The sequence below is a fragment of the Heloderma suspectum genome, chromosome 17 (genome assembly GCF_057233095.1).
Source record: "Heloderma suspectum isolate Gila_16-S chromosome 17, 16-S_ref, whole genome shotgun sequence".
Taxonomy (NCBI): Eukaryota; Metazoa; Chordata; class Lepidosauria; order Squamata; family Helodermatidae; genus Heloderma; species Heloderma suspectum.
The window spans coordinates 13470864-13487623 of NC_139474.1; the positions used below are offsets into that span (position 1 = coordinate 13470864).

At 48.5% G+C, this 16760-nt stretch overlaps 1 protein-coding gene across 4 annotated transcripts in view; it reads right to left on the reverse strand.

Annotated features, from left to right (window-relative positions):
* Positions 1-927: 927 nt before the first annotated feature.
* S100A16 (S100 calcium binding protein A16) overlaps positions 928-16760 on the reverse strand; it is a 28513-nt gene continuing 12680 nt past the window's right edge. The window contains exons 1-3 of one of the 4 annotated variants that reach the window (XM_084824506.1): positions 15150-15258; positions 3572-3750; positions 979-2931 (exon numbers count right to left, since the gene is read on the reverse strand). In XM_084824506.1, the coding sequence (XP_084680632.1) occupies positions 2800-2931; positions 3572-3750; positions 15150-15192 (354 nt within the window). In that variant the 5' untranslated portion in view covers positions 15193-15258 and the 3' untranslated portion in view covers positions 979-2799. Of the gene's footprint in view, positions 2932-3571; positions 3751-7152; positions 7679-9385; positions 9571-15149; positions 15259-16760 lie in introns of those variants that run through there. The other 3 variants (XM_084824504.1, XM_084824508.1, XM_084824505.1) reach the window with 3 other exon arrangements.

Here is a 16760-nt window from a genome sequence, read left to right on the forward strand (position 1 = left end):
GTGTACGACGCCCCCAGTGTGGGCAGAGTCCCTTTCTCCAGGCCTCTTTCAGCACAGAGAAAGCCAAAATGGGTGGGGGGTGATGAGGTTGGTGGTGTTGGCCACACACTCTCACGTTATCTGGCCTGCAGACTGGCCAATGGGAGGCAATTTGTCACCCACTGCCAAATGGCTCAGCACCTCTGCCTTAACAGAGTATGGAGTGGTATGGACACAGACCAAATCTGTAAGCATATATATATTTGCTTACAGATAGATAGATAGATAGATAGATCTGTGTTCAAGAGAACCCCATTGCAAAAATCAGGTATGACCAGGAGAGAATGGCAATACTGAAAGACTAGTTCACCTATATCTTCTCTTTGTTTTACAGAGATCTGCAGAAAGAGTTAATCAGTCCTCCATTACTCTCTCCCTGGTGTATTGTTATTCTGATTTCTATGCGTCCTTTCTCCTTGCAGATCAAGACAACCTCATGATGGCAAAGTCTGCAGAATTGTAAACAGTTGCTATTAAGTTAAGGCCTTTTTTGGTGTTTTGAGTCTTAATTTCTCCCTCTCTCATAATACTAGGACCCAATGGAGTCATCCCATGAACCTGATCAGTGGGAGATTCGAGGCAGACCAGAGGAAGGGCTTCTTCACACAGCGCAGAGTTAACCTATGGAACTCACTTCCACAAGACGTAGTCATGGCCACCAATTTAGATGGCTTTGGACATATTCCTGGAGGAGAGGGCTCTCAATGGCTGCTAGTCCTGATGGCTATATGGTTCCTCCAGTTTCAGAGGCGGTATGTCTGTGTATACCAGTTGCTGGGGAACATGGGCAGGAGGGTGCTGTTGCACTCCTGTCCTGCTTGTGGGCTTCCCTCGGGCAGCTGGTTGGCCACTGTGTGAACAGAATGCTGGACTAGATGGACCCTTGGTCTGATCCAGCAGGGCTCTTCTGATGTTCTGATTTATTTATTTATTTTTATTGCATTACATTTATATCCCACCTTTCTTCCATTGTGGAACTCAAAGTGGCTACATGTGGTTCCCAAGTGGTCTCCCCTCCAAGCACTGACCAGACCCAGACCTGCTTAGCTTCAGCAAGGCGGCTGTCTCATGTGCCTTCAGACCATGCCTGGGACCCTGATGTTCTTAATTCGTTAGATGAAATTGCCCAATGAAAAATGATCAGTTGCAGATTTGTATTTCATATATATGAATTGCAAGAGCTGGGACTGAGGCAAATACCCCCCTCCCTCATCCTTACACTGGGCTTCTCATCCCCAGCTCCCCTTTTTATTTCGTAAATCTTGCCCCACCTCATGTCTTTCTCCCCGATGTCCTTTTCCCTCTCGGCCTGTGACCTTCGTTCCTCTCACACCTCCGTCGCCCAAAGGCCTTCTATTCTCGCAAACAGCGTTCTCTTTCAAAAGGACACCCACCCACACGGCCAGGGAAGGGTCGGAATTTTGTTTGGGATTTTTTTTAAAAAATAAGGACTTGCCAAAGGTCCACAGATTTCTTCATAAACAGGCAGAAAGAACGTGAGATTTTTTAAAAAATCAAATGGGGGAGCCAGGCTCAGGCCTTTTGAGTGCTTAGTGCTTCAAAGTCTGCATTCGAATGCAGCACATTAGTGGTGCTGAATTAGGGGTTCTACCGGTGGAGGCTGGTGGCTCCGATGTTCAGTGGGGCAGTGAATCTGCTTTCAGAATCTGTTTCAGTCAGAACCAGATAAACCTTTGTTCTGATCTAAAAAGGCAGTTTTCATCTCCTTGCCTCAATGAGGCCTAGAAGCTTGTTCAAGAAGGGTTACAGAGAAGGTGGAGGCATTCACGGGACTCTGACTCTCTGATCCGACACCAGACTTTATTGCAGTGGCATTCACAGTCTCACAGCTGCTGCATCCATGACACTCTGAAAGTGCCCTGCCCATTTCTCTGTATATAGTGCACGGTGGGCAACTTCTGGACGTCTGGGGGCCATTTTCACCTCACAGACTCCTCCAGGAGTTGCTCCTCCTTCCTCACAGCATCTGGAGTGGCTAAGGAGGGCCCCAAGTGCCAAAATGAAGTTGTGTTCAGCCCAATGTTGACCCTTTGGGTGCTCTGTAGTAGCTACAGACCACCAAAAGGGTAAAAAAAAGGCTTTGAAATGGCTGTTCCAGACACCATTTTGTTTAAAGCAATTTCGTTGTTTTACATGGTGGGGGGGTAACAGCAGGCAAAGTGCGGAGCCCCTTGCGCATGACACATCCCATATATCTATGGGATGTGTCATGCGCAGCCTAACCAGCAAGGGATAGGGATGTCGGAGAAATCCGTTGGGGGGCGGGGTGGAGTTTGACGCGTTGGCCTGGGCTTGGCCCCCTGGACGTTATTTTGGTTCCTTCTGCAGCACCCAAATCGAGCTGTAGAGAGTCAGGTCAGTTCGCAGATTTTCTGGGAAGGCTGTGCATTGGGGCGGGGTGTGTGGGTGTGTGTATGTGTGTGTGCATGCAATGTGCAAACTTCTCAGGGATTTGCACAAATTCAGCTGGATATGTGTAAATTGCTCCGAGATTTGGGCAAATTGCAGAGCCCCCCCCCCCCCCGCACAAAAAAATTTGCTGGAGTTTGGGGAACAGCCCTCAGCTCGACTCACAGAGGGAAAGTCCCGCGGATCCCTGTTGAGCCAAAAATTAACCAGGTTGCCCAGCGGCAGACATCCCTAGTCAGAGTGCGGTGAGGAATACAGGGAGACCTTCAGTGGTAGCACCTGGCTTTTGTCGCTCCCACAGGCTCACGGGTTGGTGAACTTCACACCCTCTTACTGCCGCGGGATCAGGCCCGAGACGATGTCGCTAACCAGGCTCCAGTACTCGTCGAAATTGATCTTTCTGTCCCGATCCTTGTCCAGCTCATGGATCAATTTGTTAGCAGCCTTTTTGTCCTGGGTTTCCTGGAGGTGGGAAGAGGGGATAAGTCTGGTGACAAAAGCAGGAGCAGGAGCCATCGAACCTCAGGTGTTTTCTTCCCCCCACCTCTGCAATAAAAAGGACCATTGCGTACGTGGGACACTTACCTGCAAAAGCAGATATGTGCTTTTTCGATGGGGAAATTATTTTTCTCTGGCCGTTGGTTTGCACATTAGTTTGCCCCCTAGCTGAAGTGCGCAATAGTCCCCCTTTTGACTATTGCACATTTGGTGCCATTCTATTGATCATCAGGTGCACCCCAACTATTGCACAAATCTGCCATCTGCATCATCAAGCTCAAAACACATGCTTTGCGTGCGAAAGGTCCCCAGCTTGGATTGCTGCCATGTCCAGATAGAAGTGGGGAAAGACCCCTTCCTGAACCCCTGGAGAACAGCTTTCAGTCAGTGTAAACCAGGGTTGGAGAACCAGCAGGCCTTTAGATGCTGTTGAATGTCAGCCTCCTTCACCCTTGACCATTGGCCATGCTGACTGGGGCTGACTGAAGCTAGAGTCCAGTAACAGGGGAAAGAACTACGGGTTCCCCACCTACAGAGAATCCTGACCTCAGTGGGCCAGCGGTTTCACTCAGGAGTATCCTATCATCTGCACCCCTTGTCTCACCGTCAGCATGTGGTTGAGTTCGTGGTTCAGCATCTTCTGGAAATTCTTCTTGCTGATCCCATGCTGTTTCCTGGAAAGGAAGTCCTTGCCGGCATAGTGGTTGTAGTTCTTCACCAGCGTCTGGATGGCCCGTTCCAGTTCCGAGGGGTCCCCATGCTTGCTCTTGCCTCCCTCGGCTCCTGTGGGAAAGAACAGAGATGCTTCACCAGTCGGCATCCCATCCCATTTCATGCGCAGGCCATGTGCTCTTTTGTTATAAATGGGCATGTGGACACCCACATAAACTCACAGGCTTATATGTAATAGTGTAGCTTACCTACACCTACTGTATGTATGCTACACTATTACACACGTGTAATAGTAAGCATTACTGTTTCGCATGTGTAATAGTAAGCATACATACCCCTATTGAAAGCATTCCTCATATACTATCATGTTGCAATCTGTACGGCAGGGTGTAAACATGGGACCTTCTATCCTCTGCCACCCCCATAAAAAAGTAATCCACATCAGGCTCGCTCACTTTGGTCTGATCAGTAAGAACATTCTTGTGCTGTAAGTTGTGCCCCCCCCCAAGACACCACCCTTACCTTTGCCTCCCCGCTCCCCCCCACACACCTTTGGCTTGACATAAGCGGAGTCTAACACACAGGGCATTAGGGGAGATGAATCTTGTTTCAAATATTGCACCAAATCCCATCTACAGTTTTAGTTCAATCACAATAATCTCTCTCTCTCTTTTTTTAGTTTGGTGCCATGTCTGCCTTCCCCCTAACCCCACCCCAGTGGCTGCTGGGAATGTACCCTGGCCTCGTTGCAGACTGCCTCTTTCTACACCCTGACACAATCCACCCACCATTCCGCCCTTCTCTTCCCCGCAAGGTCAAAACGCCCACTCAAAGCAAAGGCGATGAGCAGTAATTGCCTTGGAACTCCGCCTGGTCCAGCGAGGCAGGCGCTGGGAGAACATCGTCTAGCCTGTCGCGGGACATTCCTCCGCCCAGAATGCGCTTCCCTGCTGGCCAATGAGAGAAAGGCGTAGGAGATGTGGCACCAAGCCAACGGCAAGGGGGCAATTAGCAGCCATCTCTGCTCTTGCCACACCACATATGTTGGCAGGATTGGGCTGATTAAAAATATGTATATGTCGTCATGGATCGAAACCTCCCCTTCTCAACACATGTTCCGCCCGATCCTGGTGAAGAGGGAAAGACGTCGCCTGGGAAAGATGAAGCCATCTGAGGCAAAATGGCGGAGCCCTGAAGGAATGATCACCAGGACTGACGGTGTTGCCCGAACATGTCCTGAATAAGAGGAAGCCAACTGAATTGCCTGCAATTGCGGCTACTCTCCCAAATGTGTTTCCGTGCCATCACGCACTGCAGGTGTGTTGAGTTCAGTGTTGCTTGATGTACTTTAAAAAGTTGGATATGAGAGCCATCTCCTCCTTGCACCTCAGAGACTGCGCTTCTCTGACAGGAAGATCTGGTGAGCTCTTGTATTTAAAATAAGTATTGATGGACCGCACGTCTAGCCTTAAGCCTTCTAGGCTAGTGACCCTCGACACATCTTTGTTGTGCAGCATGGTGGCTCAGGAAAGGAATGGATGGGCTTGTGGACAGGTCCAGTGAGTGCTACATGGTCCACAAATGGGGGTCCGTTGGACTCCGCTGCCCATATTGGGCGCCCACAGTCCCTGCATTCCATTCTGGGAATAGCTGTACCTATTGAATTTGGGCAGCGCAGATAGGTGAGAATGTCATTCATTTTATTTTGGGGGGCAAGGAGTTACCAAAATTCTCAAATTTCTGCATAAATGGTACTTTAAAGTACTTTTAAAAAATCAAAAGTGGGAGAACACAAAACTCACAGATTTGGCCATCCCTTCACATGGTACAACTCCCCCCCCCCCGCCACTCTAGAAATCCCTCCTTAAAATCCACCATGAAGCCTTAGATTGAAATCCCATCCCACAAGACCCCATCATTCACTGAAACAAAGCTTAAGCAAGTGCAACTGCATTGGCTCATGTCCATCTCTTGTTAACTTGCATACAAACTATGCATAGATTGCAAGCTCCTTGGGGCAGAGAACTGCCTCTTTTGCTTATGACTTTTTGTAAAGTACCATATACCGTGGGCCGGTTCACATATCACGATAAGCTACTGTGGGTTAATTTACCTGTGGGGCTTGTTGTCACACTCTGGTTGACATTTTTAAAATGTAAGCCTTGGGTTATTTTAGATTTGTGGGTGGTTTGTTAACCACATCAACAACCCACTCTGGCTGGGTTTGCACAACACGACAAGCCACGGTGCATCCTTGCCGTGGCTGCATTTTAAAAACGTTGGCTGATGCGAGTTGACAGGACCCACGGGTAAATTAACCCATGGTTGGGTGTTGCGATGTGTGAGCCAGGTTATTGAGGCATTATTTTTTATCATCAGAGATTCAAGGTGCTGAACTGGAGCAAGTTCACCCTGAATAAGTCTGTGAAACATCCCTACCCCCACTGCTTATAAAATCAATGGAGGGAGTGCACTGAAATGATGAGCCTTCCACCCTTTATGATACTAGAACTCAGGGCCACTCGATGGTGCTGTTTGGCAATAGATTCTCGGCAGATGCAGAGAATACCCTTGAAGACGGTTCGGAAGCTGCAGCTGGTACAGAACGCGGCGGCTCGCCTGATTAAAGGCAGCCGCCGGCGAGATCACATCACTCCAGTGCTGAAGGAGTTGCACTGGTTACCAGTTGTTTTCCGGGCCAAATTCAAGGTGTTGGTTTTGACCTTTAAAACCCTGTATGGTTCCGGCCCAGCCTATCTTAAGGAGCGCCTCCAGCAGCACCAGACAGGCCGCTTAACAAGATCAGCCTCGGATGGCCTTCTCTCTGTCCCATCAGCCAGGACAGCTAGACTGGTGGGGACGAAGGAGAGGGCCTTTTCTGTGGTGGCCCCCACTCTGTGGAACTCCCTCCCTAGGGAACTCCGCCATGCCCCCTCTTTAATGAGCTTCCGTCGTGCATTAAAAACGTGGTTGTTCAGGCAGGCATTTGGGGTGGGTTAGGGTATTTTAGAAAATGTTTTTATGGTAGAATTTTATTGTTTTAAACTGTTTTATTGTATGTTGTACATCGCCCAGAGTGGCTGGGTGACCAGCCAGATGGGCGATTAATAAATTTAATAATAAATAAATAAATAAAATAAAATAAAACATTTCTTCAAGCAATGCATAGTTAACTTGTGGAACTCTCTGCCTCAAGACATGGTGACAGCTACTAGCTTAGATGGCTTTTGTAAAGAACTAAGCAAATTTACAGAGGAGGAGGGGCTTCTATTGACAAGCTAGTAGATGGGATGTTCAGAGGCAGGATATCTCTGTTGGCCATATGTTGGAGACAAAGAACAAGGCCTTTGTGCGTGCTGTGCTTAGGAGGCTTCTAGAAGCAGGAACAGAATGTGGAACTAGGTGAACCTTTGTTGGGACCCAGAAAGGCAGTTTTCATCTCCTTGCCTCAATGAGGCCCAGAAGGTTGTTCAAGGAGGGTTACCGACAAGGTAGAGAGAGACATTCACAAGACTCTGATGCAACTCCAGATTTTATTGCAATGCTATTCACAGTCTGACAGCTGCTGTGCCCCATGACACACTGACAATCCCCCCCTCCCGTTGTCCATCGCTCCAATACGGTATCCCCAAGTGCAGCTGTCAAAAGGGAAGAGATGGACAGACAATTTCCTTCGGCGGGTCCCCATTCCCCCCCGCCAATTTCGACTTCACGCCAATGTGCCGATGGAAGGTGTCATGTGCAGCCCCGCCAGTGGGGGGAGCTGTAGTGATGGCCACATTAAGGTGGGGAGTTGGAGTGCAGTGATGGAGACGGGGAGCGTCTTCGCTGGTAGCGGCTGACTTTGGTTGCTGTCATTTCTCCCACGGGCTCTCTACTTGGTGAACTTGACGCTCTCCTCCTGTTGGCGGATCAGGCATGAGATCGGACTGGCAATGCCGCCAATCAGGTTCCAGTACTCGTTGAAACTGATCTGTCCATCTTGGTTCTCATCCAGATCACAGATCAGTTTGTCAGCGGCATGCTTGTTCTTGGTGTCCTGGGGGTGGGAAAAGGAGGAAGGAAGGGGGTGAGCCTGGTGTCAAAAGCCAGATCGGAAGCTACCAGACCTAAGGATGTGGACACCACCATCCACCACGACTTATTCGCGTGGGTTTATTCCCCCAAAGTGCTACTACTTACCTGCAAAAACGAGATATGTAACTTCAGTGGGAGAATGATTTTTCTCCAAAGGTTGGTCTGCATGTTACTTTGCCTCCTAACCAAAGGGTGCAATAGTCACCCTTGAAACTATTTCACATTGGCGCTGTTCTATTGATCATCATAGCTAAGGGCTGACTGATTCATTATGGTTTATCTTTGCATGAGGGCTGGCTCAAAAAGACAACGATCGTTACGAAGCTATTTCACTCACATCAAATGGGTGGTTTCAGTTTGTCATCCCCCCCCCAAGTGAAATAAATAAGGATGTCTTGCAAAAATGGAAAGGTGTTTTATTCAAAAGCAGGGCCAAAGGTTCAAGAGGTGTCCCATGATGTATTCTGAGTGTGTGTGTTGGAGGGCAGAGGAGGGGGGCAGAGATTAACAGAGCAATCCTATGCATATCTAATCAGAAGAAAGTCCCACTGAGTTCAATGGAATTTACTCCCAAGTAAAGGTGCAGACGAATCGGTGGAATGAATGAGTAAAACAAAGTTCGGGGATGGAATTTCACAAACCGCTTCTCCTTCAATTATTGGGTCAGCTTCACAAATCTTTGATCAAATGACTCCCACCAGCTTTACTCTGTGTCTTGTGAAAATGGTAAATGCTTCCCCCATTTAAGTGTTTCCTGCCTAGCTATTGCACTTTGGTGCCATCCTTATTGCTTGGTGTTGTTTCCCATCTAAGAACTAACTGGCTTATAACCGCTTAACTCTCTCCCCATCAAAGAGCTGACCGCTGCAATGCCGACTATTGAACAAAAAAAAAGCCAGGCGTTTCCTTATTGCTGATTCCCCATCTAGAGGCTATTGCACAAATTCCAGGATGGTTTCATTATTCCCCACCTGGGTGCCGCCTGCCTGGCTATGGCGTCTTTTTGTTTCCCATCCTAGCACTGCCCAAATTGTGCCGTTGAGCTGTTGGTTACAACAAAAAAGCACCCAAAACCTAGACCGTTTTGCCTCTTTCTTCATTTGTTGCAGTTGGGTTGCTCATTTTTGGGTGCAATGGCACCACTTTTCCCCTGGATCCATGTTAACTGCTGCTGCTCTACAACAATAGTTTTTGTAGGTGTGATTAAGGAAGAGACCTGAGGAACGAACCCACCTCCAGCACTCCTCCTGAAGCTGGGAAAGAGCACAGGTGGCAATTTCACCCCAGCTATTGCGCAAGTTTGCCATCTGCATAGAGAGGCTCAGGACATATGCTTTGCTTGCAAAAGGGCCCCAGCTTGGATCCCTGTCATGTCCAGATAGAGGTGGGGAAAGACCCCTTCCTGAACCCCTGGAGAACACCTGCCAGATGGTGTAGACCAGGGTTGGAGAACCAGCAGCCCTTTAGATGCTGTTGGACATCAACCTCCTTCATCCTTGACCATTGGCATGCTGGCTGGGGCTGATTGGAGCTGGAGTCCAGCCACATCAACCAGGTTCTCCATCCCTGGTACAGACAATCCTGACCTGAATGAACCAATGGTTTGACCCAGGATAACGGCGCTTCCTACATACCCCTGTTGCCCCCCCCCCTCCACTCTTTGTCTCACCGTCAACATGTGGTTGAGCTGATGGCTTAGCATCTTCCGGAAGTCTTTCTTGCTGATCCCACGGCGTTTCTTGCAACAGCAGCAGCCGCTTTTGCCAGAATACTTGTCATAGTTCTTCACCAGGGTCTGGATGGCCCATTCCAGTTCCGAGGGGTCACCGGCCATCAGCTCGCCTCCCTTGGCTCCTGCAGGAAAGATCAGAGGTGCGTCCCAGTTGGCATCCCGTCCCAGTTCATGCGTCCATTTTTAAAAATCACACAAAATCCATGTAAGTCCACAGAGGCATGTGTGTGTGTGATATGTGTAATATTAAGGAAATATTTATTTAGCATTTATTTATTTGATTTGTGCCCTGCTTTTCTACTGAAAACGGTACTCAAGGCGGCTTACGATCACCGATATAAACAACTATAAGCAAATGCATTAAACACAGTTAAAGACGCAACAACAACGAAGTAAAAACAGCAACCAACTCAACAGACCTGCTTATGCACCAAAGGCCCATGTGAATATAGCGGTCTTTGCCTGCCAGTGGAAAGACAGCAGAGAGGGAGTGAACCCAGCCTCCCTTGGCTGGGAGTTCCACAGCCAGGGAGCAGCCACTGAAAAGGCCCTCTTTTGCGTTGCCACCAATCGTGCCTCTCAAGGTGGCAGTCTGCAAAGAAGGCCTCTCCTGAAGATCTTAAGAACCAGGCAGGCTCGTATGGGAGAAGGTGGTAGTCTGGTCCCGACCCAATATACACCGGCGGTGTGAAACCTCTTTCAGCTCGAGGGCCAAATTCTACTGCTGAGAAGCTCTTGGGGGCCGCATTCCAGTGGTGGGCAGGCCAAAGGCAAAATGGGGCTGGGCCAAGGCAAAAGTAGGGGTTTTTTATACTGTAGTTTTAAGCTTTTATATTTTATATTGTTTTCATGCTTCACTTTGTGGTTTTCATTTTTGTGAACCGCCAGGAGAACTTCAGCTCTTGGGTGGTACAGAAATATAAATAAATGGATGGATGGATGGATGGATGGGGCCGAAATACCAGCATATTTGAACTCAAAGCTTTTCCTGCCAGTAACTAAGCCTTAGCAGAGGCGTTTCAACCTTTTGCAGTGGGGGAAAAAACTGCACAAAAACCGGGAACCCATCCGATGATCAGTGGTTGGGAGAAAGGAGATTGGGCCAAGGAAGGTGGGTGTGGCTCCCAGGCTTGAGGTTTCGCACCCCTGATATGTACAGCAACTGAAAGCATTCCCCATATATTACCTTTATTTCAGTCTGTACACCAGCCCTGTGAGGTTGGTCAGTGTTATTAGCCTCCTATTGCGGTGGTGGTGGCTGAGGGTCAAATTAGATGTAACAGTATACATAACATCTTTAGCAACCATGTCAGATGTTGTTTTAACAGAAACTGGCACGGGGAGGGGATTTTAATCTGTACTACAGGGCGTGGGAGGTTTAACCCTTTCCTCCTCTACTGCAGTCCCAATGAAAATTGGACCCTTGCCTTTGTACTTCCTATTATCTACAGGAAGGAAATTTCCTGTAGATAACAGCAGAGGTTCATAGTCGAGGTGAGATTTGAACCCAGCTCACCCTTCTACCTGAGGACACACCCATTTTCACACACCTTCTCTGTGTCCTTTCAGCCTTCACCCTCTCACACACATGTGCCCTTTCACACACACATTTTCTTGACTCATGTGCAATACTCATATATTACACACTATACAGACAACACCAGTCACATACCACTGTCCGTACCAACACAGTGTCTAACAGTTGGGCCAGTGTTTTGACCATGCTGTCTGCTCCATTCTCCGCTGAACCCACTTTCCACCAACAGTACACCACACAGCCAGTCCATAGGCTGTTGACAGTGTGTGCATGTTGTAACAAAAACTCCCGAGAAGTTGGAATGTTCCTAAACGTTCTGTAAGATCTCAGAAGGGGAACCATTGACTAGAGAATGTTGAATTCATCTGAAGCCAAAGAAAGATCAGCCTTCCCTCTAAATGCGTGAAAAATGGGTGTGAAAGTGTGATAAGTAAAACAAACTCATTCCCATTGTTCAGTAAATTAATGACATTTGAACCAAGTGGAACACATACACCCTGGAAAGGATGTCGGAGAAATTTGATGGGTTTTCCTAGGTTCAGTTCCCACTGTGGTGGTGCCTGAATCAATCTGCAGCGAGTTGGGACAGTTTGTGGATCTCCCAGGAATTCTGCACATTTTTCACAGGTTCCACAATTTGCACAGATTTCTGAGCAATTTGCGCAAATTTGCTCTAATTCGCGCAAATTGCTCGGAAATTTGTGCAAGTTGCAGAACCTGTCGGGGGAAGAATGCACACTAGAAGTTTATGGAGGAGTTTGAGGGAAAGCCCATAGCTTGGCTCACAAACACGAATCCCCGGTTCGATTCAGTTTTCAGTTTGTCATGGAACGCACACCCTTGAAAACGACATGTTTTTCTGAAAATTGACATATTCTATGTATTGATTTTGATACCTCATTCATCTTTCTATCATTTTAAGTTCCCTACATGAATGTCCAAAGGAGGCATTGACTTTTTAGGTATCTATCTAGGTAACAAGCAGGGAAGTATACATATCATGATGTCATGGGAGTACAGGTAAAGGTGGAGCTTATGTTTAGTTATTTTATCTATTACATTTATATCCTGCCTTTTTTCCTCCTTAAGGAACCCAAGGTGGCATACACAGTCCTTCTCCTCCTCCTCCATTTTATCCTCACAACAACAACCCTGTGAGGTGGGCTGGGCTGACAGTCTGTGACTGGCCCAAAGTCACCCAGTGAGCTTCATGGCTGAGTGGGGACTAGAAACCGGATCTCCCGACTCCCAGTCCAACACTCTAGCCACTCCTGAAAAGTCTTCTTTCATTTTTTTTTTTTTTTAAATCAAGTTTCTAGCCCTTATGGGCTGTGGAGATATGCTTGCAAGCATGTGGGCATCACCTGCTCAAACTGGTGGCTGGATAAGATTTCCATAGGTGAGGGATGGTGTTTCCTTTACCCCTCATTGGTCTGATACAGCAAGGCTGCTCTTGGGATTGTTGGATTTCATTACGTCTACCTTCCGTGCTGTGCCTCTTTCTCCCCATAATTGTAACACCAATATCAGTCAGTCGGCTGGCATCCTGTTTCTCAGCTCTGGCAAAAGGTTTGGGGCACCAGTCAGGAAGCCATTTAATGCCCAGAAGCTAAAACAGGTTGTGCGATCGTGCATGACTGCCCCCTTCCCCAGCAAACCACATCAGGCTTGCTCACTCTGGCCTGAGCAACAAGGAGACTCTTGCGCTGTGTGCCCCCTCCCCATGAGAGACCACCTTTACCTCTGCCTACCCTACCACCACCACCACACACACACATTCCAGGTGGAGTTTGAGGGCTAAAACTAGACTCTACCTTAAATACATGGCGTGCAGCAAATCCTCATCATTTTGTTTACCTTTGTGTAAGTGTGTGGAGGCCTGATCCAGATTGGGACCGTCTTGCATGGCTAGGGGAGATTTTAACCTTCCCACCTAGCCACTTCCCCCATGCATCCCCCCCCACCGCCAATGGAGGTGTTTGATTTTTTAAAGTCTCTGTGTTGTGTTGTGTGGGGAGTGAATCTAGGGAGGGGGAAGGTGAAGGGGTGGGGGGAGCCTCCCCAACCTGCATCTGATGGTCCTGATCCAGATCAAGCTCCCACATGCTTACCCCAAGGGAAACAAAAGGGTGAGGATCAGCTGTACTCTACGTACTTGACATAGTGTGTAGTTTAGCCTTCGGGATGCTGCTTGTGTCAAGCTAAAGGTGTGTCTGTGTCTTGTTCCAGACATTGCATCCCATCTTCAGGTTCAGTTCATTCACTTCTCCTTTTGGGGTTTGGTGCCTGCCCTCCCCCTAGAATATAAGAACATCAGAACAGCCCTGCCGGATCAGACTAAGGGTCCATCTAGTCCAGCATTCTGTTCACCACCCAGCCAACCAGCTGTCGACCAGGAACCCACAAGCAGGGCATGAGTGCAGCAGCACCCTCCCGCCCATGTTCCCCAGCGACTGGTGTTTATAAGCATACTGCCTTTGATACTGGAGGGAGCAAATAGCCATCAGGACTAGCGGCCATTGATAGCCTTCCCCTCCAGGAATTTGTCTAACCTCCTTTTAAAGCCATCCCAACTGGCGGCCATCCCAACGTCCTGTGGAAGTGAGTTCCCTAGTTTAACTCTGCGCTGTGTGAAGAAGCCTTCCGCTCTTCTATCCTGAATCTCCCACTGATCAGGTTCATGGGAGGACCCGGGTCCTAGTATTATGAGAGAGGGAGAAAAATACCTCCCTCTCCACGTTCTCCACACCAGGCATATCCCCAACCCCACTCCAGCAGCGGCCGGGAGCGTACCCCTGCCTCTTTGCAGAAGGCCTCCTTTGGCACCCTGATGCAATCCCTTCATCTGTCTTCCCTTCTCTCCCCGCAAGGCCAAAGGACCCACTGAAGCGCAGGTGGTGAGCAGTAATTGTCTCCTTCTCAGGAACTCCACCTGGTCCAGTGAGGCTCTGGGAGAAAACTGCCTAACCTGTCCTGAGAGAAAGGCGTAGGAGATGTGGCAACAAATCATGGGCAAGGGGGCAATTAGCAGCCATCTCTGTTCTTGCCATATCCTCTGTGTTGGAGTTCTTTGAGCCGAGGCAGATGCTGAGTGGCCATTTAGCCCCAGGGAGTGCAGGCGCCTACAGGGGCCGGCTTGGCCAGCTGCCGGACACAGGAATGTCTGCCTGAGGAATAAGGACTCCTTGTGAGTAAAGGCATACTCGTGAGCTCTGCTCAGGAGTAGACTTTTGCTCAGGTGGCCTGATGGCCTTCAGCTGTGCTCTGGGTGGGGCTCTCTGAAGGCTCAGGTTCAAAAGCCTTCAGTTGTAGGCACAGAGTGCTGGACTTATGTTTGTGTACCAGCTTTATGGTGGGGCTTTTTCCTGCTAACCTTGCTTGCTCTTTTCCGGGCAGGCCTTAAATCATGTCAGACCAATGGTCTGTCTAGACCAAAATGGGTGGGGCCAAAATATCAGCATATTTTAGCCTAATGCTCTTACTGCTAGCCTGTATTAGTCAGGGGAATGGGGGGGGGGACCCTGGAGGGCTAGATTTGGCCCACGGTGTGAGGTTCATCACACCTGTTCTATTCCTTCTCTGTAATAATTGCTCACAAGTTTCACTAAATGGTTTCATGCAGCCCTCCCTCTTTCTTTCCTAGACCAACACCACCATAAAAATACAACTGCTTTAGGTTTCCCCAAATCTGAGTTTTCTTGTAGCAGAAAGGGGGTTCTTTTGAAACACAAGAGGGGGTCAAAGAATATACAACTGTGCAAGACATCCTTTGGGTGCATTCAATCCACCCAAACCTTTTTTCCTTCTGGGGGGGGGGAGTTCTGCTGCTGAATTTCTCCCAGAATGACCACCCCACAGAGCACATTTACCCCAATGTCCAGATGGCCCAATAATCCAAGAGAAACATTCTACCTACTACATGACCCAGTCAAGGCATGCAACCAATCTGGCCCTTTCTCATGGACCCCTTTTGCTTCCTGAGGGAAGCGAGGAGGTAACTGAGGGCCAGTGGATTAGCTAAACCAGTTAAGACCGCCCCTGAATTCATGACAAAGATACAACTCCAGCAGACCCATGCCGTATTTTCCCTCAAGCAGGAAAAGGACGGATTTCTGCCTTGTTCGCGGAGAACAATTTTCTAAAATCAGCACAGCAGTTTCTTACCTGCCGAATCTGGTTCTTTCCCTGTGGATCCCGTTCTCCTCATTTTTAAAAAAAGACAAAGGAAAGTCCACAGAGATGCCTTTTGAGAGAGACAATCTATCCCACAGTGGAAGTCCTACAGAACTGGATGGAGCTACATCACAGGATGGAACGCCAGCTGCGTGTGCGCACACACAAACACAGGATGAGGGGGTGGGAGTTGGTTCCATTGTTTTACTCGGCCCTTTCCTGGCCGGCCTTCACCTTCGGGATTAAAAAAAGCCAAAACCACAGCGTCTCTTGGATCTCCTTCACACACAATGTTCCAGTCTGTGTGGGAGACGTGTGTGAATTCCACGCATTCGGTCGATGATCCTAACTGCATGTCGTTCACCACCTGTACGTCCCATGGCAAAATGCAGTTGCAGGATCAGTCCGAAGGCCTATCTAGTTTAGCCTCCTGTTCCCAGAGCAGTCACCCAGATGACCCAATGGGAAGCCCATGAGAATAATGTTAAAATGCATGATCTGAGGGAAATTGCTTGCCAAACATGTGTACGCTAGGCAAAATTGCAAACATGGAGGGGGGCATCAGGAGAAATGCATGCAAAAAAAAACGCATGTGGATTTTCACTCAGACTTTTGTTTTTTGGAAAGCTCGATGTCTGGGATGAACCAAACATAAGACTGGAAAAAGGAGAAAAGGGAAGAAAACAAAATGGACAGATCCATCCTTAATTCTAGGACACCGAAGCTGGCCTTGGCAAGATTTGTAGAGCTTCATTCCTAAAAGAACAGTTGCAAAACTTTGTGGAAACAATGGAGGTCATTTCTCCCTTGTTCCATCTGTGCTGACTTCCTGCCTCAGGGAACATTCCAACCCACTGAATCTAGGGCTTAAGAAAGGTCTTCCAGAGCACCTCGCCTCACCATCTCTGAGTGTTGTCCCCTTAACATCGCTGCCGTTTTAGCACCTGCTAGCCATTGCCTGCTTTACCTAGGGATTCCCGCTCTTGCTTCAGGAGTGGGCTGGCATTAGATGCCCCCCAGCTTGTGGGCGTGGGGGTCCAGGTTGCATCATGGCTGCTGCATCACTGATGGGTGACACAGGCAGGAAAGCGTAGGTGGTTGTGACACGCCCGTCATGATAGGGAACAGGGGTAGGTGCCCAAATCCTTCCCAACCGCAGAAGATCCGGTCTCTCCACCTTCTCTCGACTTGAGAAACGAACAATCTGATCAAGCACATTGATGCCACTGAACATCCTGTGCATTAGCCATGTGAGAAAACAAGCAGCGACAATGGAAGTTGGCACTGGAGGGCCGCTCTTTTTATCAGTTTGGAACCAGATTTAGTCATGCTTAGAGGAGACCCACTGAAATGGACAACTAACTGAAGTCCCATTGATGTCAATGCGTCTATTCCAAAATCTGGAACCAGCCCCACATTTTTAGTGAAGTTATTGGGATGGGTCCAAAACTGGATTTGGAAACTTGTGTTCAAATCTTACCTTGGCCAGTTCCTTCCCTCAGTTTCCCCCACCTGTGAAATGGGAAGCTTCCACATGAGGAACAACTGGGGAAGGAGAAAATTATTGCCTGCCCTGAATCTAAGGGATAGGGTGGGCTCTGC